General features: G+C 48.4%; 1 protein-coding gene across 1 annotated transcript in view; it reads right to left on the bottom strand.

The window, feature by feature from the left end:
- Positions 1 to 22,364, bottom strand: part of ARFGEF2 (ARF guanine nucleotide exchange factor 2) — an 85,678-nt gene that overhangs the window by 20,023 nt on the left and 43,291 nt on the right. Inside the window, exons 19-30 of the mRNA XM_077253296.1 lie at positions 14,367 to 14,518; positions 14,167 to 14,295; positions 11,540 to 11,698; positions 11,300 to 11,447; positions 11,128 to 11,227; positions 4,034 to 4,074; positions 3,769 to 3,938; positions 3,004 to 3,155; positions 2,754 to 2,926; positions 2,521 to 2,681; positions 2,204 to 2,334; positions 1,273 to 1,402 (exon numbers count right to left, since the gene is read on the bottom strand). Coding sequence (XP_077109411.1) covers positions 1,273 to 1,402; positions 2,204 to 2,334; positions 2,521 to 2,681; positions 2,754 to 2,926; positions 3,004 to 3,155; positions 3,769 to 3,938; positions 4,034 to 4,074; positions 11,128 to 11,227; positions 11,300 to 11,447; positions 11,540 to 11,698; positions 14,167 to 14,295; positions 14,367 to 14,518 — 1,646 coding nt within the window. The remainder of the gene's footprint in view (positions 1 to 1,272; positions 1,403 to 2,203; positions 2,335 to 2,520; positions 2,682 to 2,753; positions 2,927 to 3,003; positions 3,156 to 3,768; positions 3,939 to 4,033; positions 4,075 to 11,127; positions 11,228 to 11,299; positions 11,448 to 11,539; positions 11,699 to 14,166; positions 14,296 to 14,366; positions 14,519 to 22,364) is intronic.

The raw sequence follows: 22,364 nt of genomic DNA, 5'->3' as shown, positions 1-22,364 counted from the left end.
CATTGCTTAGGCCATCCTGAATAGGATTTGATGAACCACAATACTGCAAAGGTAGGATGTAAGGTGGCTCCTGCTTCTGAGAAAAAGTCAACCTTCTTATCCAGCGGGTCACTAAGGAACACCAGATCAGCAGCAAAGTAGCTTCATCAGAGTAACAAGCTAACAGGGGAACCACAGAAAAGGAAAAGGACCATGTAGCAACCTATATTCTTCAGCAAATAGGGCCTCAAACCTCCTTGAGGAAGACATGCACCTATCTGGGCATTTCCATTCTTTGGCAAGAAGATAGTCAGAGTTTCCATGGTTGTGTAAAGTGACCAGTTGCTGGCGGTGAAGACTGAAACAGTTTCTTGGGAAAGAGAAACAAGTGTGTCTTTGACGTGAAGGGTGTCTCTCACTGCCAGAATAAGATCCTGCATGGCCTAAGCCAAATTAGAATCCTGGTGAGATTAAACGTCTCAGAGGTGTCCCATGGGAATTTGGACTGTGTAGGGGAGAAGAGGAATCATCTACTGTAGCTTTGTCCTGGGAGGGATCTGGGAGGCAGAGGAGAAGAGGGGGAAAAGCTCCTCAAGCTCTATGCCATGTTGGATGAGTGGGATTTCACTGTATTACTGTATGAACTTAAGTTGCACTAAGGCTACGTTCACATTAGCGGCGGGCGCCGCAGCGGCGCCGCATGCGTCATGCGCCCCTATATTTAACATGGGGGCGCATGGACATGCGTCGCACTTGCGTTTTGCGCAACTTTCGGCCAAAAAGGACGCATGCGGCGCAAAACGCAGCGTTTTAGCGTGCGTTTTGCCGCGTTTTTGTTTGCGTTGTGCGCTGCGGCGCCGACGCTGCGGCGCACAACGCAAATATGAACGTAGCCTTAGGCTACGTTCACATTTGCGGTCAGCGCCGCCGCATGCGTCATGCGCCCCTATATTTAACATGGGGGCGCATGGACATGCGTTGTGCTGCGTTTTGCGCCGCATGGCCGCAAGCGTTGGACGCAAGAAACGCATCAAGTTGCATTTTTTTTGCGTCCAACTTTCGGCCAAAAAGGACGCATGCGGCGCAAAACGCAGCGTTTTAGCGTGCGTTTTGCCGCGTTTTTGTTTGCGTTGTGCGCTGCGGCGCCGACGCTGCGGCGCACAACGCAAATGTGAACGTAGCCTAACCGATATTTTGCTTATGGCGATTGAGACACATCAAACACTTCGGCACATCACTTTATGTAATAAGAATTATGGGGGACCAGGTAGATCTCCATAGTTTCTCACTAACCTCTGTTTGCTGCTCCGGGAGTTTCATATTGTCAAATATTCGGAACACAATGCGGAACAAATCGTGCCACCAGTGATTCTCAAAGGTGTGCCCATAACTTTTCATAATCTCAAACATGACAGTGAGGCCCCTGCAAAGAAATTAAGAAAAGTGAAGGACGCCAACAAACAAAGAAAATCAAATTGTTCTTTATTTTCACATTTTGGGGATTTTTCTTTGGATTCCGAGGTAAACTGCAACACTTGAACTCAATGGAGAATAACCTCAGTAAATCTACAACCTATACACTGAAAGAGACAACTCTGCATGGCTGGTCAAACCGCAATATTTTTTTGAACAGTGTGAATGAGATGTTTCAATCGCATCCACTTTGTCCTCAAATCCGGATGCTGGTAAATTTACAGCATTTTCACGAACTGTGAACTTAGTACGGTTAAGCCACATAATAAGGGACTTTCTAAACTTGCAGCACTTTGTTTTCAGTTTATTAACTCTCAGCTTCTTCTTCTTCTACTATTAATAACATGGGGTAAGGGGAGCAAGATATTACAAATCACTAAAAACATTAATTTTTTTTCAGAAACTAGTTTATTAATTGAGAACAACACATAGTTACAACATTACTAAACACAACCAAAGAGGTAGTCATCATTATAGTGGTACCGACCATAGTGATACTGTCAAAAGGTTTCAAAAGTATCAAGATAAAATGTTAACGTCAAATCACGTATGAGAATACCCCTTTTTTAAGAAAAGTATGACATATTAACAAATTGTTCATTAACTTCTTGCAATCAAGTTGGACTTTGTCAAGCCTGACAAAGGAAAGAAAAGAACTTTTAATAGAACATAGAAAAGTCAAAAAGAGATAGGAAGACTAAAAACATTAATTAGACAGCTTCTGCTTAGGGGAAAAGCTGTCAAACATTACCTTGTCCGCACATCCAGTTTACACCTGTTGATGATGCAGGAAAGCTCAAAAAGGATGGGAAACCAGCCACGAACCCAGACTCTGTCCCCGGGGGCCACATTCATGTCATCGCTGGTGTACTCTCTAAGTGCCTGCAACAGATTAACTCTCAGTCATCATTAACTGAACCAGATCATGGGTCAGATAGTTAATGACTGGGGCAGAAGGTGAAGATGGAGGCTAATGTTCGAAAGTTTGGACCATGCAAAAAGTTCAAGGTGAAAATAGAGGTGAGATCTACACCGTGCTTTGGAAAGAACTAACCAACCATCACACACCTGAGGCTTCTCCGAGACGTACTTCGCACAGAAACGGATGAGTCTAATGGCTTCCATGCTGGTGTCTGGGAAAGCAGCATTGCAAGCAAACTCTGACAAACACTTCACAGCATCCTGAAAAGAGTCAATGGCTGACGGAAAATGGTGCTGGAAAACATTGGCTGGGAAGACAGATAGACGTGTTAGAAAATGTCTGAATAGCTGTGCAGATACCAGACCAGCGCTACACTTACTGACAATGTGGTTCACAGTTTGGAACGTCAGCTCCACTAGATTTCCGTTTGTTTCAGACGCAGCCTGATAAAATACTGCAAATATGTTTTTCCACCCTGAACGTATGTTCCCGGCTTGCATGTTCACCATCTGTGCCAGGCAGCGGATTACCATGTCCCGAATAGTGGGAGACCTAAAAAAAATAGCGTAAACATTAGGCTTACAACACAGAGTACAGGTGCCAGACTCAACGACATCTGAAGACATTACCTGTTCTTTTTCATTATGTGCTCAAAAGGACGCAAGAAATCCTTCTGGAAGCGGAAATTGGCCAACTCGTCTTTTTCCAGAAACTTCATAGATAACTGTCTGAGGGAATCCACGGCAAATATGGCAACATCTTCATTAGGGTTGCAGCCAACCTGTCAGAAGGACACAATGATAATCTAATACATTAACAAATCCATTCACTGGGAACACGCAGTGCCTAACAAATTTGTGTCACTGATAAAATATGGCCATGTGTCACCGTCATGGGTCCGCATCACTAAAGGCTGTAGGTTTCCAAGCCTACATTACTATAGCAGGCCACAAGCAAATGCACACAGGGACTTGGGAGCATCGATCACATAATATCTGGTCAGGTCATAGGAGTGTGTGGTTTTCATGACATCATACAAATGACTGACACTGGAGAAAGACCAAATCACTACCAATAGGCTTTTCTATCTACTGGCTAACACGGTATCAAGATATATATATATGTCTTTTCTGTACCAAAAGACTTGTTTGTAACTCCCAATAATAGAGGAATCGACACTCATTTATCATCAATTTCAGCTACGAGGATAAACAGCACGTGTCCTGTAGGGATGGAGGGGCATGTTTAGTGCTCCAATTGCTCAGTCTCTTTGGTTATAAGACGCCTCTAGGAGATAGACACAAACCATAAGTCTACCTTACTACATTTCAGTATGAAAAAGAAAAAACAAACATGTTTTTCTCAGAGTGGCTCAGGGAACAAATAAGAATCACCTTGTTGAAATGGTCGCCAATCACTTGCCATATCCTGGACCACTGCAGACGGATGCGGTTCATGTTGTAGTAGGAGATCTCCACAATCTTCTGTAAGCTGAACATGCGAGGCTGGTGGACAGAGGCCAGTTCATCCATAGACACGGCGCACAACCAGCGGACAAAGTCAACTGGAAGACACAAAAGAAGACAATAATACTGCGAATGCATTCCAACATTTACCCTGACCAGAGACCCCTATTCCTGTGGGGGGGCTCACACCTACCTATTGCATATCCATCCAGTCGCGTGGAGCCAGTGAAGATTCTGCAGATACAAATAGGTTTTGTTATTCCTGCAGCAAACTCAGAACATATCGTATAATAACCAGATAAGCAAAATACAGGACAGGAAATTAATAGAATAACGTATAACATATGGTTGGAAAAAGGGGTATACGGAAAAGAAAAGCAATAAAAAAAAAATTAAAATATATGAGGACCCTGACTGAATGTTCCAGGTCGATTGTCTGGTGTATTGTTCAGAGATAGGTTTTAGCATGTATTGGTAGATTAAAACATGAAAAACAGGATTTTTGGTTGCTTACCTTAAAATCTGTTTCTCGGAGCCTTCATTGGGGGACACAGGAACCCTGGGTGTATGCTGCTGCCACTAGGAGGCTGACACTATGCAAATAAAAAAGCTAGCTCCTCCTGTGCAGTATACACCCTACCGACAGGAAGTAGGATATTCAGTTAGTGAGAAAGCAGTAGGAGAAGCAACATGTAAAAGATAGAAAACTCAAACTAACAATATAACACAATAAAACAGAGATGTTCAACTTGGGAGGGTGCGGTGTCCCCCAATGAAGGTTCCGAGAAACAGATTTTACGGTAAGTAACCAAAAATCCTGTTTTCTCTATCGCCTCATTGGGGGACACAGGAACCATGGGACGTCCCAAAGCAGTCCCTGGGGTGGGAACAGCAGAAAAACTCCATTCAGGTCGCAGGACTCACCACTGCCGCCTGCAAGATCCTTCCGCCTAGGCTGGCAACAGCCGAAGCGTAGGTATGGAGCTTATAACATTTGGCAAATGAGTGAATAGAACACCAGGTTGCCGCCTAGCAAAGTTGTAGGGCGGATGCCCCACGGTGTACCGCTCAGGAGGCGCCCACTGCCCGGGGCAGAGTGAGTCTTAATCCCAGGAGGAGTCACTCTGTTCTTGACCCGGTAAGCCTCCAGAATAGCAAGTCTGATCCAGAGAACAATCGTAACCTTTGAGGCCAGCAGGCCTCTTGGGGTACCGTCTGGAATGACAAATAGATGGTCCGTCTTCCTAAAGAAGACGGTCCTAGACAAATAGATCCTCACCGCCCTGACCAGGTCGAGCCTGTTCAGCGAACGCCCCAGAGAATAGGTCGAAGCAGGAAAAAAGGTAGGAAGGATGATCTTATTCAAGTAAAAGGAGGACACCACCCTGGGAAGAAAAGGCGACGAAGGCGGTAAAACTACCTTATCCTGGTAAAGAACCAAGAAATGGGGCAACAGGAGAGAGCCACCAACTCCGAGGCGTGCCTAATGGAGGTGATGGTCACCAGAAACGCCACCTTGCGGGACAGAACAGACAGTGAGGCCTCATGGGGAGGTTCAAGGGGGGAACTCCACTGAGCCTCCAGAACAAGATTAAGGTCCCAGGGATCCACGGGAGTCTGGTACGGGAGAGCCGCAAGCGCCACTCCTTGAAGAAAGGTTCTGATCTGAGAACGGGATGGATATAAATCTTTGTACCGTGATAGACAGTAGCTAAGGACTTCTGAAAGGGACTTTAGAAAGAGAATGGAAAGGGTTGCTACCTGACCCTTTAGAGAACTAAGGGCAAGGCCAGCATCAAGTCCCGCCTTGAGAAAACGGACGAAATGGAAGGTTTCAACTGCAAAGCTGTTAAATTGAGCAACCAAGAACTCTGTGGCAGATCGGTCCTTGGTACCGAAGATCTGGCCTGTCTGGGGGCCTCCAGTGGGAGTCTGCGAGGAGATTGGTGACCTCAGCAAACCAGAACCTTCTGGGCCAATCTGGTGCGGTCAGAATGACCAGCACCCCTTCTGCATTAATCTTCAACAGCCTGGGAAGAAATTGAAGGGGAGGAAATAGATAGGGAAGTACAAATTTCGACCCATGGCCTAAGCATCGGTGTCCAAAAAGGATCGCGAACCTGGAAAGAAATGGTGGAACCTTCCTAAGCAGTCGGGACGCCAAGAGATCTGCGTCCGGAGTTCCCCATCAAAGGCAAAATTGAAGGAAGACCTCCTGATGCAGGGACCATTCTCCTGCCGCAAGGCCATCGCGGCAGAAAAAAAACACTGTGGCCTAGTTGTCCACGCCGGGGATATGCACTGCGGATAGTGCCGAAACAGTCACCTCTGCCCAGAGGAGGATCTTGGATACCTCCGCCATTGCCAAGAGACTCTGATTCCCTCCCTGGTGATTGACATATGCCACAGCAGAGGCATTGGACGTCTGGATTCTGACTGGCAGACCTCTGAGAAGCCTTTCCCAGTGAGTCAGGGACAGAAGAATGTCCCCTATCTCAAAGGTGTCGATCGGCAGAGATGACTCTTGCTCCGACCAACGCCCCCTTCACTGACGGATGGCGAGAAACCGAGCCCCAGCCGGGAAGGCTGGTGACCGTCGTCACCACCAGCCATGGGCGAGAAGGGAGGACCGGACCTGGGGAATGAGAGGAGATGACAGCCATCAGTTGAGAGACAATTAGAATCGGACGGAAAGCCGAACCGAACGATCCAGAGACAGCACAGACCTGTCCCACTGAGAAAGGATGGCCTGCTGAAGTGGTCTCAAGTGGGACAGCGCAAAAGGGAATGCTTCCGATGCTGTCACCATGCGTCACAGGACCTTCATTGCTGAACAGAAGGAAGGCAGCCGAGGGCCTTGCAGAGAGCGAACTCCGTCCTGGAGAATTGCCCGCTTCTCCTCGAGAAGAAAAACCCTTGACTGACGGGTGTCGAACAGCATGCCTAAGAGGACGAGGCGCTGACTCGGAACAAGACAAGAGTTTGTTCTGTTGACCAGCCACCAGAAACGGGATAGGGAGTAGAGGACGATGAGACTCTCCTGGGCCTGAGAGAGGGGCAGAGCCTGGAATGAGCACTAGGCCCCTAATCTTCAAAATGGCCATAAATGTAGCCATGATCTTTATGAAGACACTGGGAGCGGTCGCAAGACCGAGCGGCAGGGCGACAAACTGGAAATTACTCTTCTGTGCCGCGAAACGCAGGAAACTCAGGTGTGCTGGGAAAATCACAACATGGAGAATTCCAGTGGTTTCATGGAAGCCAGAACTGAACAGAGGAACTTCATCCCGAAATGCCGCAGGCGGAACCTTCTGTTCACTAACTTCAGAGCCAAGATGGGTTGAACTGCGCCGATCTTCTTCGGCAGTAAAAGCAGGTTTGAATAGAAACCTGTGAAGCGTTCCTGCTGTGGGACGGAAACGATAACCTCCAAACCAAGAAGGAAGGTAATGGACGCAAAGAAACCTGGGACCAGAGTAGGATTTTTTTTAGAGAGCGGGATTCAAAGAAGCGATTCTGGGGCTGCGAAGCGAACCCTATATTGTATCCAGAGGATACCACCTCCCTGATCCAAGCGTCCTCCACCGAGGCCAGCCAAACATCCCTGAAAAAAAAAACAGGAGACACCCACCCAAACTGGGAGGAGCGCTGGACCCTTAGCACGAGTTATGACGAGGAAGATCTGCCAGGTCTAGGCCTGGTGGACCTACCATGGGAGTTGCGGGAATGCCGGGAAGGGGTAGGACTGAAGGAAGCCTTTTCTCTAGCCAGACGAGACCACGGTCTGTGTTAGCTAAAGAAATCTTCCGACGCCGCGAAACAGCGAAAGGACAAAAGGGAGCTGAACTGCCATTTTAGGCGAGGCCGGCGAGGCTTGGAGGGAACTTGTGCCTCCCGTGGCATCCTTAATAATTTGTTCCAGCATGTAGCCAAAGAGATGGGCCCCCTGGAAGGGGAGGCTGGTAAGGGACTACTTTGAAGACAAGTCCGCCTGCCGTGTGTAGAGCCGAATATTCCGCCGGATGGCCACCATATTGCTGGACGCCTGAGCTGCACAAGCCGTGCATCTAGGGAGGCAGATACCAAATATTTCCCTGCATAGGAAATCTGGTCCGTCAGGTCGGCTAGCATCCCCGGAGGAGCTCCAGCCGGGGTGCCCTTACACGGCTGTTTGGTCCATCTAGCTATGGTCCTTGAGACCCAAGTAGAGGCAATGGCAGAGGCACAAAGCAGCTGCTTCAAAGGCTGATTTATCCAGCGATTCTATAATTGTATCCTTGGAATCCATGTGCATTGGAAAGTGGAAGGACTAAGCTGGTAGACAGTCTGGGGACTGACGAGTCCAGTATTGCCCTCTTCCTGCCAAGGAATCAGTCCAGTTAGCGATGAGATCAGGGGAGAAGGAATATAGGATGCCGAGATGCTTCCCTGTCTGAAAGCATCTGGTATGGTTCACCTTTCCCCTGGCAAGTACCACCACCAATTCAGTGTGTGGGGCAAAGACCTTGGAAGTTGGTTTTGACCGTCTAAAAGAAACCACCTATTCTGCAGGTTCCGTAGAGGTATCCATGATGCCTAAGGTCTGGTTGATCGCAATAAGGCTATGTAGCCTATCACTCATGCTAGAGGCCTGTAGTGCAAGTGAAGTCTGAAACTTCCTCTGCAAACATGACCGAGGAAACCCATCTGACTCGGGAGAGGAGGATCTGGAAGAGGGATCTCACCGTTCCAGACCAGAGGGCGAGATGGAGCGGGAAAGGAACTTAGACTTTCGCTCCTGTCTGGATCTCTTGTGGCCTGTGTTGAAAAGGCCAGACGGAGAATCCTGTGACCCACTGGCAACTGCGGTCAAGCGCGGACACCAGGGTCGTGACATCCTGGTGAGGTCCGCCACAGACTGAGACAGAGGGAAAGCCTACCTAGGGATAGGGGTCTCGGTCTCACCTGGGTTAGGGACTCCTGCATGGTGTAATACAGTGGAGTTGCTGCAGCTGACAAGGGGAAGCAGGAGGAGAACGCTCTCCTTTTAGCATTAGGCCTGGTGAGCAGACCCACTAAATGATGTCCGAAGGTTAGGGGAACAGGTGAGATGCAGAGGGTAGTAGTAGGCTGCTAAGCCGAGCTACTCACAGCAGACGTAGAGTCCTGTAGTCTGCTCCCAGCTGTAGCTGCGACCGGCATCATGGCACAGGTCCAGGGCACCAGCAGGGAGACGGCGACCGAAGGAGGATGCAGGGGACCCAGCCGAAGAAAGCGTGCGCTGGGGAAAAGGACCCGCTCTCGGAAGTCGGAGTGGGGCGGCGGGTTAGCCACCGGGTCTGGAGGAGCAAGATGGTGGCGATCCCAGGGCGACTAGGAAGGTTGAGAGTAGTGGGCGGAGCTAGCGCCTTGCGCAGGAAGAGGCAGGGAAAGAATGACGGGCGGGAAAAGCCCGCCCGATGAAAAAGGAAATGGGCAGAGTCACGGCGCCGGAAGTAGGCCCGGGCAGAAGCCAGGACCTAAATTAGAGGCCGGAGAGGGAACAGCGCGACTGCCACCAAGGTCGCCGTGCAGGACGACAGAGGAAAGTGCCCGCAGGAGGAAGTAGGCAGCGGGGCAGCCTGTAGAGACTGCAGTGCCGGAGCGAGGCAGAGCGGCCGCCCGACGCCGGAATAAAAGGCAGCGCGGCTGAAAAGTCGCCGCGCCGGAGGAAGATAGGGCGGCCCTCCGGAACAAGGAGGGGAAGAGAGGTGCCAGCAAGGACGCTGCAGTGCAGCGATGATCCCTGCCCGTGGGACCTGCCGAACAAAACAGGACAAGGTAGCCTGGTAAAAGCAGTCTTTAGTATAATAAAAAGGCCCAGAGGGATCCATCTCCTTTGATTTCCTAACTGGGACGGGTGGTGGAAATGCTCACCTCAAAAATTCCCACGCCGTCCGTTACTAACCTTAAACCGAGAAAGGTGTCAGACGTCCATGGAGCTGATGGTGGACGTCCTCGTCTCCTCCAACCGACAGGCTCTGATGGGTGAGTGGGTGGGGGACGGAGCTAGGACCGAACATCTAAGCACGCTTGTGTGGTAGGATCATGGTCCTGCTATCGGATCTATGAGGATACGGGGTGGCAGTACACGCCGTACTCATAGTCCATAATGTGGGATTACAGGTGTGACTGTTCACCCTGTATCCCTCCGGAAAACCTGAAAGAAAACGACGCACATTGAAGTAGATAAGGGTCTAATGAAAGACCCGTGTCCACCTCCTACTGACACCAAGCTAAACTGAATATCCTACTTCCTGTCGGTAGGGTGTATACTGCAGAGGAGGAGCTAACTTCTTTATTTGCATAGTGTCAGCCTCCCAGTAGCAGCAGCATACACCCATGGTTCCTGTGTCCCCCAATGAGGTGATAGAGAAAAGGAAAATGTAAAAACAATGATTGTATAACGGCCGACGTGTGTCGAGCTACACTAGCTCATAATCATGATTAAGAGCTAGTGTAACTCGAAACGCGTTGGCCGTTATACTATCATGGTTTTTACATTTTTCTTTTTCATGTTTTAATCTACCAATAAATGTGATGTTTTAAAACTTTTGCGGTTACAAGATTTTCAAAAAAATTTTCACGGTTTACTCACTCAGGAAACCAACCTGAAGTCTCCGTGCACAGCATCCTTATTGCAGGAATCTCTCAACCCGGTGAGCTGGTGTTTGCTCCATTGTGCTTTTTTTTTTTCTTTCTTTTTTTTTTTTTTATAGGCTATAGCAGTTATTGATTCCATGTTAGAATGTTACAGTATTCTCGGGTTATGGTCAAAGGGGTTGCTTTAGGTCATAAAGTTCAGGACTGAGTTTTGAATGTCAGTCAATTCAGGATATATGTGGTATATTGAAATATGTACGTAGTTTGTTCTGGAATGTTATGTGTGGGGGTTGGGGAGAAATATTGATTTATATTTTTATAATGATTAATAAATAAGAGATAAAGATTTATATAACTGAATAGTGATTACATGTAATGGATAATAAGGTGATGGCCTATCATGTAATTATAAACATGTTATTGCTGATTGACTGGCTTGTAATATGGTTATATATTTTCTCGCATCAATAAAAAGCTCTGACTAAAAAAAAAGAATATAGAACAGGAAACTGAGCCTTCCAATAGTGCAGTACACGATGGACCCTGGCAGTAAATAACGAGTCTGTGGGATACTTAAAATGAGACTACTGAAGGGTAACAGCTGGTGGGATAAAGACCGAACCAATGACAATGAGAGTGTCTATAGAATATCTAATGGATCCTTACCGGTCCACAGCGACAACAACACTCTGTGAACTGGTCTCTCCAACCGATTCCTGGATGCTCGCCATTTGCTTCTTGTCAACTCCACCCCCGACTAATGTGCCTACAAGAGACCAAGTATAAGAATAACAGAGCATCGGGACCCCCTCCCACAGCCCAAGGGAGATATACTCACTAAGTCCAAGACCCATGAACTCCTCCCCTCCAGTGGTGTAGCTCTTAATAATACCTTCTCGCTCCCTGCCACCCGCCGAGATGTAGCGCGTTTTAACTCCGGTACCGATTAGTTGAGCCAGTTCTAATTGACTGATGCACTTCAGAATCTAAAACATTGCACACATGACTCTGAACACAACTATCCCCAATCTGAAGAGCAGGTCAAGTGTTATCATGCAGGACTTCTCCCAGAACTAACCTCGTGCCAGGAGTTGCCCAGGTAGTTGCCATCAGTATGAGCTACAGTGATGAGAGTCTTGATAGTGTCGATGTTCTTCTGCTTCATTTCTGTGATGCTTGAGCTGGCGGTCAGCAGAGAGAAGCGAGCTAAGGCCTGGACATATGCGTCTCTTTCCAGCTTCCCGGAAAAAAGGAAACCAAGTCAGATGCAAGAAAGGTTGAATAGCCCAGACTACAGTCATGGCCAAAAGTTTTGAGAATGACACCAAAATTATATTTTCACATGATCTGCTGCCCTCTGGTTTTTATTAGTGTTTGTCTGATGTTTATATCACATACAGAAATATAATTGCAATTATGAGTACCAATAGGTTATATTGACAGTTAGAATGAGTTAATGCAGCAAGTCAATATTTGAAGTGTTGACCCTTCTTCTTCAAGACCTCTGCAATTCTCCCTGGCATGCTCTCAATCAACTTCTGGACCAAATCCTGACTGATAGCAGTCCATTCTTGCATAATCAATGCTTGCATTTTGCCAGAATTTGTTGGTTTTTGTTTGTCCACCCGTCTCTTGATGATTGACCACAAGTTCTCAATAGGATTAAGATCTGGGGAGATTCCAGGCCATGGATCCAAAATCTCTATGTTTTGTTCCATGAACCATTTAGTTATCACCTTTGCTTTATGGCAAGGTGCTCCATCATGCTGGAAAAGGCATTGTTGGGCGCCAAACTGCTCTTGGACGGTTGGGAGAAGTTGCTCTTGGAGGACATTCTGGTACCATTCTTTATTCATGGCTGTGTTTTTAGGCAAGACTGTGAGTGAGCCGATTCCCTTGGCTGAGAAGCAACCCCACACATGAATGGTTTCAGGATGCTTTACAGTTGGCATGAGACAAGACTGGTGGTAGCGCTCACCTCTTCTTCTCCGAATAAGCTGTTTTCCAGCTGTCCCAAACAATCGAAAAGAGGATTCATCAGAGAAAATGACTTTGCCCCAGTCCTCAGCAGTCCACTCCCTGTACCTCTTGAAGAATATCAATCGGTCCCTGATGTTTTTTCTGGAGAGAAGTGGCTTCTTTGCTGCCCTCCTTGAAACCAGGCCTTGCTCAAAGTGTCTCCGCCTCACAGTGCGTGCAGAAGCACTCACACCAGCCTGCTGCCATTCTTGAGCAAGCTCGGCACTGCTGGTAGTCCGATCCCGCAGCTGAAACAGTTTTAAGATACGGTCCTGGCGCTTGCTGGTCTTTCTTGGGCGCCCTGGAGCCTTTTTGACAACAATGGAAGCTCTCTCCTTGAAGTTCTTGATGATGCGATAGATTGTTGACTGAGGTGCAATCTTTGTAGCTGCGATACTCTACCCTGTTAGGCCATTTTTGTGCAGTGCAATGATGGCTGCACGTGTTTCTTTAGAGATAACAATGGTTAACTGAGGAGAAACAATGATACCAAGCACCAGCCACCTTTTAAAGTGTCCAGTGATGTCATTCTTACTTAAAGGGCCACTGTCACCCCCCTCCAGCCGTTATAAACTAAAAGAGCCACCTTGTGCAGCAGTAATGCTGCATTCTAACAAGGTGGCTCTTTTAGTTTTTGGTTCAAGTATTCCGAAAATAAAGCGTTTTTAAACTTAGTCAAAATACCTGTCTTTAGACAGGGAGGCAGGTCCTCACTCCCCAGCTTCAACCGCTACTCTGCCGTCACTCCAATCTTCAGTGGCTTTCGGCGCCGCCCCCTCAGCGCTGTTTACGCTTCAAAACCGGCGCCTGCGCTGTGTACTACTGTGCTGCGCAGGCGCAGTGAGCTCTGGCCATCTGACGTCACAGCGAGGCTTGCAGACTGCGCCTGTGCGGCCGCCCTGCTTGTGAATCCCAGCCCCGCACTCTGCATAATGCATAACACAGTGCGGGGCTGGGATTCCAAAGGTGGGTGGCCGCACTGCCCGCACAGGCGCAGTCTGCAAGCCTGGCTGGGACGTCAGATGGCCAGAGCTTACTGCGCCTGCGCAGCACAGTAGTACACAGCGCAGGCGCAGGTTTTGAAGCGTAAACAGCGCTGAGGGGGCGGCGCCGAAAGCCACTGAAGATTGGAGTGACGGCAGAGTAGCGGTTGCAGCTGGGGAGTGAGGACCCGCCTCCCTGTCTAAAAACAGGTATTCTGACTAAGCTTAAAAACGCTTTATTTTCGGAATACTTGAACCAAAAACTAAAAGAGCCACCTTGTTAGAATGCAGCATTACTGCTGCACAAGGTGGCTCTTTTAGTTTATAACGGCTGGAGGGGGGTGACAGTGGCCCTTTAATCATGACTGATTGATCGCCAGCCCTGTCCTCATCAACACCCACACCTGTGTTAATGGATCAATCACTAAAACGATGTTAGCTGCTCCTTTTAAGGCAGGACTGCAATGATGTTGAAATGTGTTTTGGGGGTTAAAGTTCATTTTCTGGTAAAATATTGACTTTGCAAGTACAGTAATTGCTGTTAAGCTGATCACTCTGACATTCAGGAGTATATGCAAATTGCCATTAGAAAAAATGAAGCAGTAGACTTTGGAAAAATTAATATTTGTCTCATTCTCAAAATTTTTGTCCATGACTGTATATTACCACCTATAACAGAGAGGACATATGCAGGACCACTAACCTGCATGCCAAAGATACAGGAGATTCTGATTGCACAGCGGATTCCCTCCAAACACAGGTTGGTTACTTCATTATCATCACAGTCCTGGAGGCCGATACTGTAAGCAGCGAGAAGCGGCGTCCACACGAGCTGAAGGAAATGCCAGACATCAGACAGAATTCTTGCCGGCTCCAGACAAGTATCAAGTCTACTTGACTTACCTTAAACATGGGCCTGACATGGTCCAGGTGGGTGGCACTGGTGAATGGCGCTTTCGCATGGCTCACAGCTTCCATAAGAGCCTTGGCTGTTTTTGCCATTTGTTCCATTTCCATATTGTACAACAATCGACGCTCCTTCTCGCTAGCTACACCTGAGCACCAAAACATGAGATCCAGACACTTTTTTTTAGGTTGTTGTCACTGCTATATCATAATCTACTGCTGGCACCCAGCCTCTATGTCATTTCTGAGAAGTTAACAACATCACTGATTATAACAATAAGTTAATTATACTGCAAACAGCCTTATCCTACACTAACAGATATTTCATCTACTATGACTGACAACCCAACCTGCACATCATATCGAAGAGGTTGTCACAACCCTGCCGAATTACGGTCACTGCTGGTATTATTATTATTTATTATTATAGCACCATTTATTCCATGGCGCTTTACATGTGTGGTATAGTAATGGAATGCCGATGTGATCAGACATTACACCCACACTGATTAAGGAATACTACTAGTGATGAGCGAATATACTCGTTACTCGAGATTTCCCGAGCATGCTCAGTTGTCCTCCGAGTATTTTTTAGTGCTCGGAGATTTAGTTTTCATTGCCGCAGCTCAATGATTTACATCTGTTAGCCAGCATAAGTACATGTGGGGGTTGCCTGGTTGCTAGGGAATCCCCACATGTAATCAAGCTGGCTAAGAGATGTAAATCATTCAGCTGAGGGGAGGAAAAGAAGATTTTTGTGTACTCACCATAAAATCTCTCTCTCTTAGCCTCTAATTGGGGGATACAGGACCATGGTGTTATGCTGCTGTCCACTAGGACGCGACACTATGCATAATCTGAAAAAGATTAACCATGGCTCCTCCTCTGCAGTATTCACCCCTGGACGGCGTCAGCCTTCTCCAGTTTTGTGCAAAAGCATTAGGAGGAACGTAATAACATAACCATGCCTACAAGGCAGCTATGTACGAGCTCAAGAAAACAATATGAGAACTCAACAGTAACAACGGCCCGGAACGGGCAACAGGGTGGGAGCTGTGTCCCCCAATTAGAGGCTAAGAGAAAGATTTTACGGTGAGTACACAAAAATCTCCTTTACTCTGTCGCTTCATTGGGGGACACAGGACCATGGGACGTCCCAAAGCAGTCCCTGGGTGGGAAGCAATGGACGAATATTGTGCAGACAGGCCCCTAAACTTGGGGCACCGCCGCCTGCAGAACCCGTCAACCCAGGCTCGCGTCCGCTGAGGACTGGGTATGTACTCTGTAGTGTTTAGTAGACGTGTGTAGGCTAGTCCAAGTGGCCACCTTACACACTTGTTGAGCCGAAGCCTGGTGCCGAATGGCCCAGGAGGCCCCTACCGCCTGTGTAGAGTGTGCCGTAATACCGGCTGGAAGAGGAGAATTCTTAAAGGCGGTAGGCGTCTTGTATGGTGGATTTAATCCACCTGGCAAGGATAGCTTTGGAAGCTGGCAGACCCTTGCGGCCGCCTTCCGGAAGAAGGAAAAGAGAATCAGACATCCGGAAGGACGCAGTTCTAGACACATATATACGCAATGCCCCAACAGGGTCAAGCGTATGCAGAGCCTTCTCCACTGTATGAACCGGGACCGGACAAAAGGAAGGCAGAGAAATTTCCTCATTGAGGTGGAAGTTGGACACAACCTTCGGAAGGAAGGATGGGACTGTACGGAGGACTACCTTGTTCTGGTGAAAACCAGAAAGGACCGTCTGCAGGAGAGTGCTGTTAGATCAGACACCCTGCGTAGCAAGGTGATTGTCACCAGGAAAAAAAACATCTTCTGGGATAGAAGGTGGAGCGGGACCTCCTTGAGGAGTTCGAAGGGTGGTTCCTGCAATGCTGTCAGGACCAGGTGGAGGTCCCACGTTTCTAGTGGTCGTCTGTAGGGAGGAACCAATCGAGAAAACCCCCTGAAGGAATGTCCTTACTTGCAGCTTGGTAGCAATGCGCCTTTGAAAAAGCACTGAGAGAGCTGACACCTGGCTCTTAAGCGAGCCCAGGGAAAGCCTGGCCTCCAGACCCGATTGGAGAAAACTAAGTAGTTTGGGGAGGGAATAAGGGAATGGGGTCTGGCCACGAGATTCGCACCAGATAAAGAGATCTTTCCAGGTACGGTAATAGATCTTGGCAGAGGCTGGCTTCCGTGCCCTGATCATGGTCCTAATGATGTCCGTCGAGAGCCCTGCCTGGGTTAGAACCCAGGTTTCAAGGGCCACGCCGTCAAATTGAGAGCCCCTGAGTTCTGGTGGTAGAACGGGCCTTGTGATAGAAGATCCGGGCGGTCGGGGAGGAGCCAGGGGGCGTCTGCTGTAAGTTGTATGACGTCGGCGTACCATGTACGTCTGTGCCAGACTGGTGCGATTAAGATGGTTGGAACTCCCTCTTGCTTGATCTTCCTCACCACTCTGTATATCAGGGGGAGAGGTGGAAAATGTACAGAAGCTGGAACTGGGTCCAGTCCTGAACCAGAGCATCTGCTGTGAGCGACCACGGATCGTGTGTTCTGGCCATGAAGTTGGGAGACCTTGGCATTCAAGTGGGATGCCATTAGGTCCACATCTGGGGTCCCCCAGCGATGGCAGATCTGGCGAAAAATTTCGGGATGGAGAGACCACTCTCCCGAGTCTATTCCTTGTCGTCTGAGGAAATCTGCTTCCCAGTTGTCCACAACCGGAATGTGGACCGCCGAGAGAACCGAGCCTGTGTCCTCTACCCAGTGGAGGATGTGTGACACTTCTCGCATCGCCTGGGTACTGTGGGTCTCCCCTTGGAGATTCACATATGCCACAGCTGTGGCATTGTCCGATTGTATTCTGATGTGAGAGGCTGTCAGTAAGTGATGGAAGGCCCTCAATGCCAGGAGGATGGCACGAATTTCCAGGATGTTGATGGGCATGGTCGCTTCCACTGGGGACCACTTGCCCTGTGATGTAGGTGCACCGTACCCCAACCCGTCGGTGGTCAGAACCTTCCATTGACCTGTGAGAAGGAATTTCCCCTTTGCTAGCGAGGTCGGCTTGAGCCACCAGTGAAGGGACCTCTTGGTTGATGACGTTAGCCGGAACTCCCTGTCGAGAGGGAAAAGGTTCTTGTTCCAGGATTTGAAAAAATGGCTAGCTGAAGAGGCCTGAGGTGAAACTGGGGAAATGGGACCGCTTCTATTGCTGCCCCCATCCTGCCGAGGACTCTCATGGCAAACCGGAGAGATCGAGGGGGTTTGCAGAGGATGGTGCGAACTCCTAGGCGGAGAGCCAGTGCCTTGTCCCTGGGAAAGAGCACTAGACCCCTGGAGGTGTTGAATAGCTTTCCGAGGAAGGTCAGAGACTGACCCGGGGTTGGTGATGACCTTTGTAGGTTGACTAACCAGCCCATGCGACTCAGTGTCGGTTGTGATTGAAACGCTGAGCTCGCAGTCCTTGAAGGTGGGAGCCTTGATGAGTAGATTGTCCAGGTATGGAACGACTACTATGCCTCTGGAGTGCAGGACGTCCATGGTGTCTGCCATGACCTTGGTAAACACTCTGGGAGCCGTGGCGAGTCCGAACGGGAGAGCCACGAACCTTGAAGAAGGAATTTCCTGTATAATGCATTTGGAATATATGTATATGTTTTTGTATGTACTTTCTAATAATCGCTCCACATGATTTGATTAAATAATATTTGGGAGAAATGGTATAAGTTTTCATTTATAATGCATGGATATCTTTTTCACTTAGTTATGTATTATTTGTATTGTTATTTTTGATTTTTTGTATATTCAGTAATTAATTTTTTTTCGTGTGAACTGAATTGTGTATACACATTGATATTGTATTACATGGTGACTGCAATGTATTAACTATATGTGTAGCATATGCCAGTATGTAATTGCATATACAGTATACATGAATGTGGTTTTGTATATATGCAGGCATTATATGTAAAAAAAACCTCAGATTATACACCTCTGTATTTAATTTATGTGCTGTTGATATATTTGACTAATCCCCATGTAGTTCGGTGATGGATATAATTGTTGTGTATATATGGTTAGATTGTAATATCCACGGCCTTTGACTGTGGAATTCAGTTGGATCGCGCAGGAAGCCAGTATGTAATATTTATGTGATATGCTGTGTCTTCTGAGATTTGCACACACTCCCTTCAACTTTCCTAGACCGCGCCCCTGGTAGTGCGCGTGTGCTGCCTGTGGTCTGCAGTCCTGGCGCATCGCGTCCTCGTGTCCTTGGCAACGTCGGGTACTCAGTCCCCGTATGTCCGGTCACGTGGTGTGGGCGCCTGGGCTTCCGGATCCTCCTGGCTGTGCACGCGCCGCAAACGCCCGGGCCGCGGCGCTAGGTGGTTGATCCATATAAAAAGATCCCAATTTGCACAATAGCCACCCCCCTGAAGGACAAAAGTCCGAAATGTGCGTAGGCGTGCATAATATAGGACATGGCGACCCCTTAAGGTAACACTCAGCATTCCTTCTCCTTTTTGCACTGTGCACTTTATTTTAACGTTAAACATTGTTGGTATATGATGTTCTTTTGTACATTGATAGTGATGTGACACATGGCACATGGCACTTTAGTTGTTTATACATATGGCACATATCCCGTGCATTTAAAGCTTGAAAATTTTTGTTGCACTTTTTTGTATTCCTGAGTGAACTATTTATATGTAAGGAAGGGTCAGCCATTGCTAGTTATAATGGAGCAATTATATGGGTTGACTCCAAGTCCTATTACGCGCACTAATGCTTGTTTTTATATATTTTTTAATCTTGCCATATATACTTAAAGGCATATTTTAATCTGTTCCCTGTATGGTGTTTTTCTGGGGATCCTTTGTCTGGTTGGTTGGGTTGTTCTCCTAGACGTGGATGTGCCAGGGTCGTCCTGTTCCTGAGTCAAGTTCTCCCTTTGCTGGGTAACGGTCATAGCCGAGGCATGACTCTGCAGAGCCTGAAGCAATGTGGAGGTTTGGTTATCTATAGACTGTCACAGATTGCGACCTCTGAGTGACCCATTCCGGCGTGGCATTAGACACCGAAGCATAGGCAGGGGCTTCTTGGGCTCTGCCACAGTAGTCTGGATGCAGTCCTGGCAGTGCGGGTACGCACTGCCACTGGGGAGAGCGGTCCTGCAGGCTGTGCAGAAAGCATAATAGCAGTCCTGCCCGATTCTCTTGGACCTTGAGCCTGGCATAGTGCACAGAGTGCAGAAGGGCTGGCTATGCAGAGGACCCTATAGGGGAGCCTTATAGGGAATATGGATTCACAGCAGAGTAAAAACCCAGCTGTGATCTTACCCCACCAGTTTGCCCCTAGGTCCAGCACCGAAGATCCACAGTCCTGTGCCCCCCCGGAGACTGGCTGGCCTGGTCCTGCTGACCGGGAGATGCAGGGTTAATCCTTGTGCTGCAGCAGAAATGGCCGCCGAGAAGAAGAGGCAGGGGGAGAAGGGGGCGGAGAGCTGAAAAAGGGCGGCAGAGCTGTGTAAAAACGCGCCCTTTCTGTCTCGATCCGCCCCCTCTATGACACTGTAGAGTGTCATATTTGTCATCCGGGGGCGGGCCGGGGGTCGGAGAGGAGGCGGCGGCTTCAGCTAGGCCGAAGCCGCGGACTAAATTAGATGTCTGAAGCCCAGAAATGCTCAAGACCAGCGCGAAAGTCCGAGAGGGTGTCGGATCGGAACCAGACCCCTCGGATTTAAAGGCAGGATAGCGGTGGGGCTATAAGCAGAAGGGGGGGTCCGGTGAGAGGTCCCCGAGGCATTATAGAGCTGGTGCTTCCGCAGAGACAGGGGCGCAGGGAGCCCTGTGTCTCTATTGTGCCATGCCTACCTGCACTCCCCCCGGCCCCGACAGGAGCCCGCAGCTGGGCTTGGGTCCCTGGATGCAGGCGCAGTGTGTAGGCCCCTTGCTGGGAGCTGCAGAGTGCTGCCTGTACAGGCCCTACCTGAGGCGTCTCAACCTAATGCCCCCAAAAGGGGATTAGGGAGGGTGCTGCTGTCACCATCAGGGGGCTTTATCCTCACCTCAACCTCAACCCAGAAACCAAAAGGAATTGGGGAAGGAGGGGGGTCTCAACTTCGAACCAGCACCCGAGGGACTGGGGAAGGAGCGACATGGGGGAATAGCCATCTCGACTTCAACCGGGCACCCCGTAATAGGGGGCCGAGGAAGGAGCCATGCCGGGAGTCTCACAGGAAACCCACTTTTCTTCATCTGTAATCCGTCGCAAAAAGAAAAAAAAATTTTTTAGGTGTGTCTCCTATGCGACACTAAGCAAAAACTGGAGAAGGCTGATGCCGTCCAGAGGTGTATACTGCAGAGGAGGCGCCACGGTTAATCTTTTTCAGATTATGCATAGTGTCGCCTCCTAGTGGACAGCAGGATAACACCATGGTCCTGTGTCCCCCAATGAGGCGACTAAACTAAATCTCCAAGCACTAAAAATTACTCGGAAGTCACACGAGCGTGCTCGGGAAATCTCGAGTAACGAGTATATTTGCTCATCACTAAATACTACAGTAATAACTATTCATGTATTACTGTTGACAGCCTGTGCATCATGTTTGAGAGGTTATCACAGCAATTTCCAGAGATGGACATCATTAGATGGAACCTGCCATTAGATTCATAACGCCAACCTTGAGCACCATAAAATCAGTGATTGCAACCAGGTATATTTTTTCTCTGAAACGCTCCGATTTTTCAGAGAAAAGCCCATCGGAGATTAGAGACCCGACTAGCCTAGTGACGTTTTCGGCCAGCTTAATCTTCCCCACTCCGATTGACAGGTCTCACCCTATGTTCACACATGGGACAACAGAAAAAGACCTATCAAACAAACGAAGCTGAGTGAGGAGAAGCTAGACTGATCGGACTAGTTAGGTCTCCCCTTATAGTCCCCGGCCAACTTTTCAAACCACATTTTCTCTTAAAAGCATCAGTGTTTTAGAGAAAACATACCCTGCTGTAGTCACTCAGCCTGGCCGTGATTCATGCTAACCATGGATCGGGCAGCATGCATCACGGTCCTTTTAAATATAAAAGTACCAGAAAGGAGATCCATCTCATACTACAATTGTCAGTAACTGGGTGTGCGGAACTGTGACATCACTGAATATAATAGTGATATACACTCACCGGCCACTTTATTAGGTACACCTGTCCAACTTCTTGTTAACACTTAATTTCTAATCAGCCAATCACATGGCGGCAACTCAGTGCATTTAGGCATGTAGACATGGTCAAGACAATCTCCTGCAGTTCAAACCGAGCATCAGTATGGGGAAGAAAGGTGATTTGAGTGCCTTTGAACGTGGCATGGTTGTTGGTGCCAGAAGGGCTGGTCTGAGTATTTCAGAAACTGCTGATCCACTGGGATTTTCACGCACAACCATCTCTAGGGTTTACAGAGAATGGTCCGAAAAAGAAAAAAAATCCAGTGAGCGGCAGTTCTGTGGGCGGAAATGCCTTGTTGATGCCAGAGGTCAGAGGAGAATGGGCAGACTGGTTCGAGCTGATAGAAAGGCAACAGTGACTCAAATCGCCACCCGTTACAACCAAGGTAGGCCTAAGAGCATCTCTGAACGCACAGTGCGTCGAACTTTGAGGCAGATGGGCTACAGCAGCAGAAGACCACACCGGGTACCACTCCTTTCAGCTAAGAACAGGAAACTGAGGCTACAATTTGTACAAGCTCATCGAAATTGGACAGTAGAAGATTGGAAAAACGTTGCTTGGTCTGATGAGTCTCGATTTCTGCTGCGACATTCGGATGGTAGGGTCAGAATTTGGCGTAAACAACATGAAAGCATGGATCCATCCTGCCTTGTATGGAGCATCTTTGGGATGTGCAGCCGACAAATCTGCGGCAACTGTGTGATGCCATCATGTCAATATGGACCAAAATCTCTGAGGAATGCTTCCAGCACCTTGTTGAATCTATGCCACGAAGAATTGA

Source organism: Ranitomeya variabilis, chromosome 4 (assembly GCF_051348905.1).
Source record: "Ranitomeya variabilis isolate aRanVar5 chromosome 4, aRanVar5.hap1, whole genome shotgun sequence".
In the NCBI taxonomy this organism is placed as follows: Eukaryota; Metazoa; Chordata; class Amphibia; order Anura; family Dendrobatidae; genus Ranitomeya; species Ranitomeya variabilis.
Note: the sequence above shows the minus strand (reverse complement) of the source record. Positions and strands in the feature narration are given on the sequence as shown.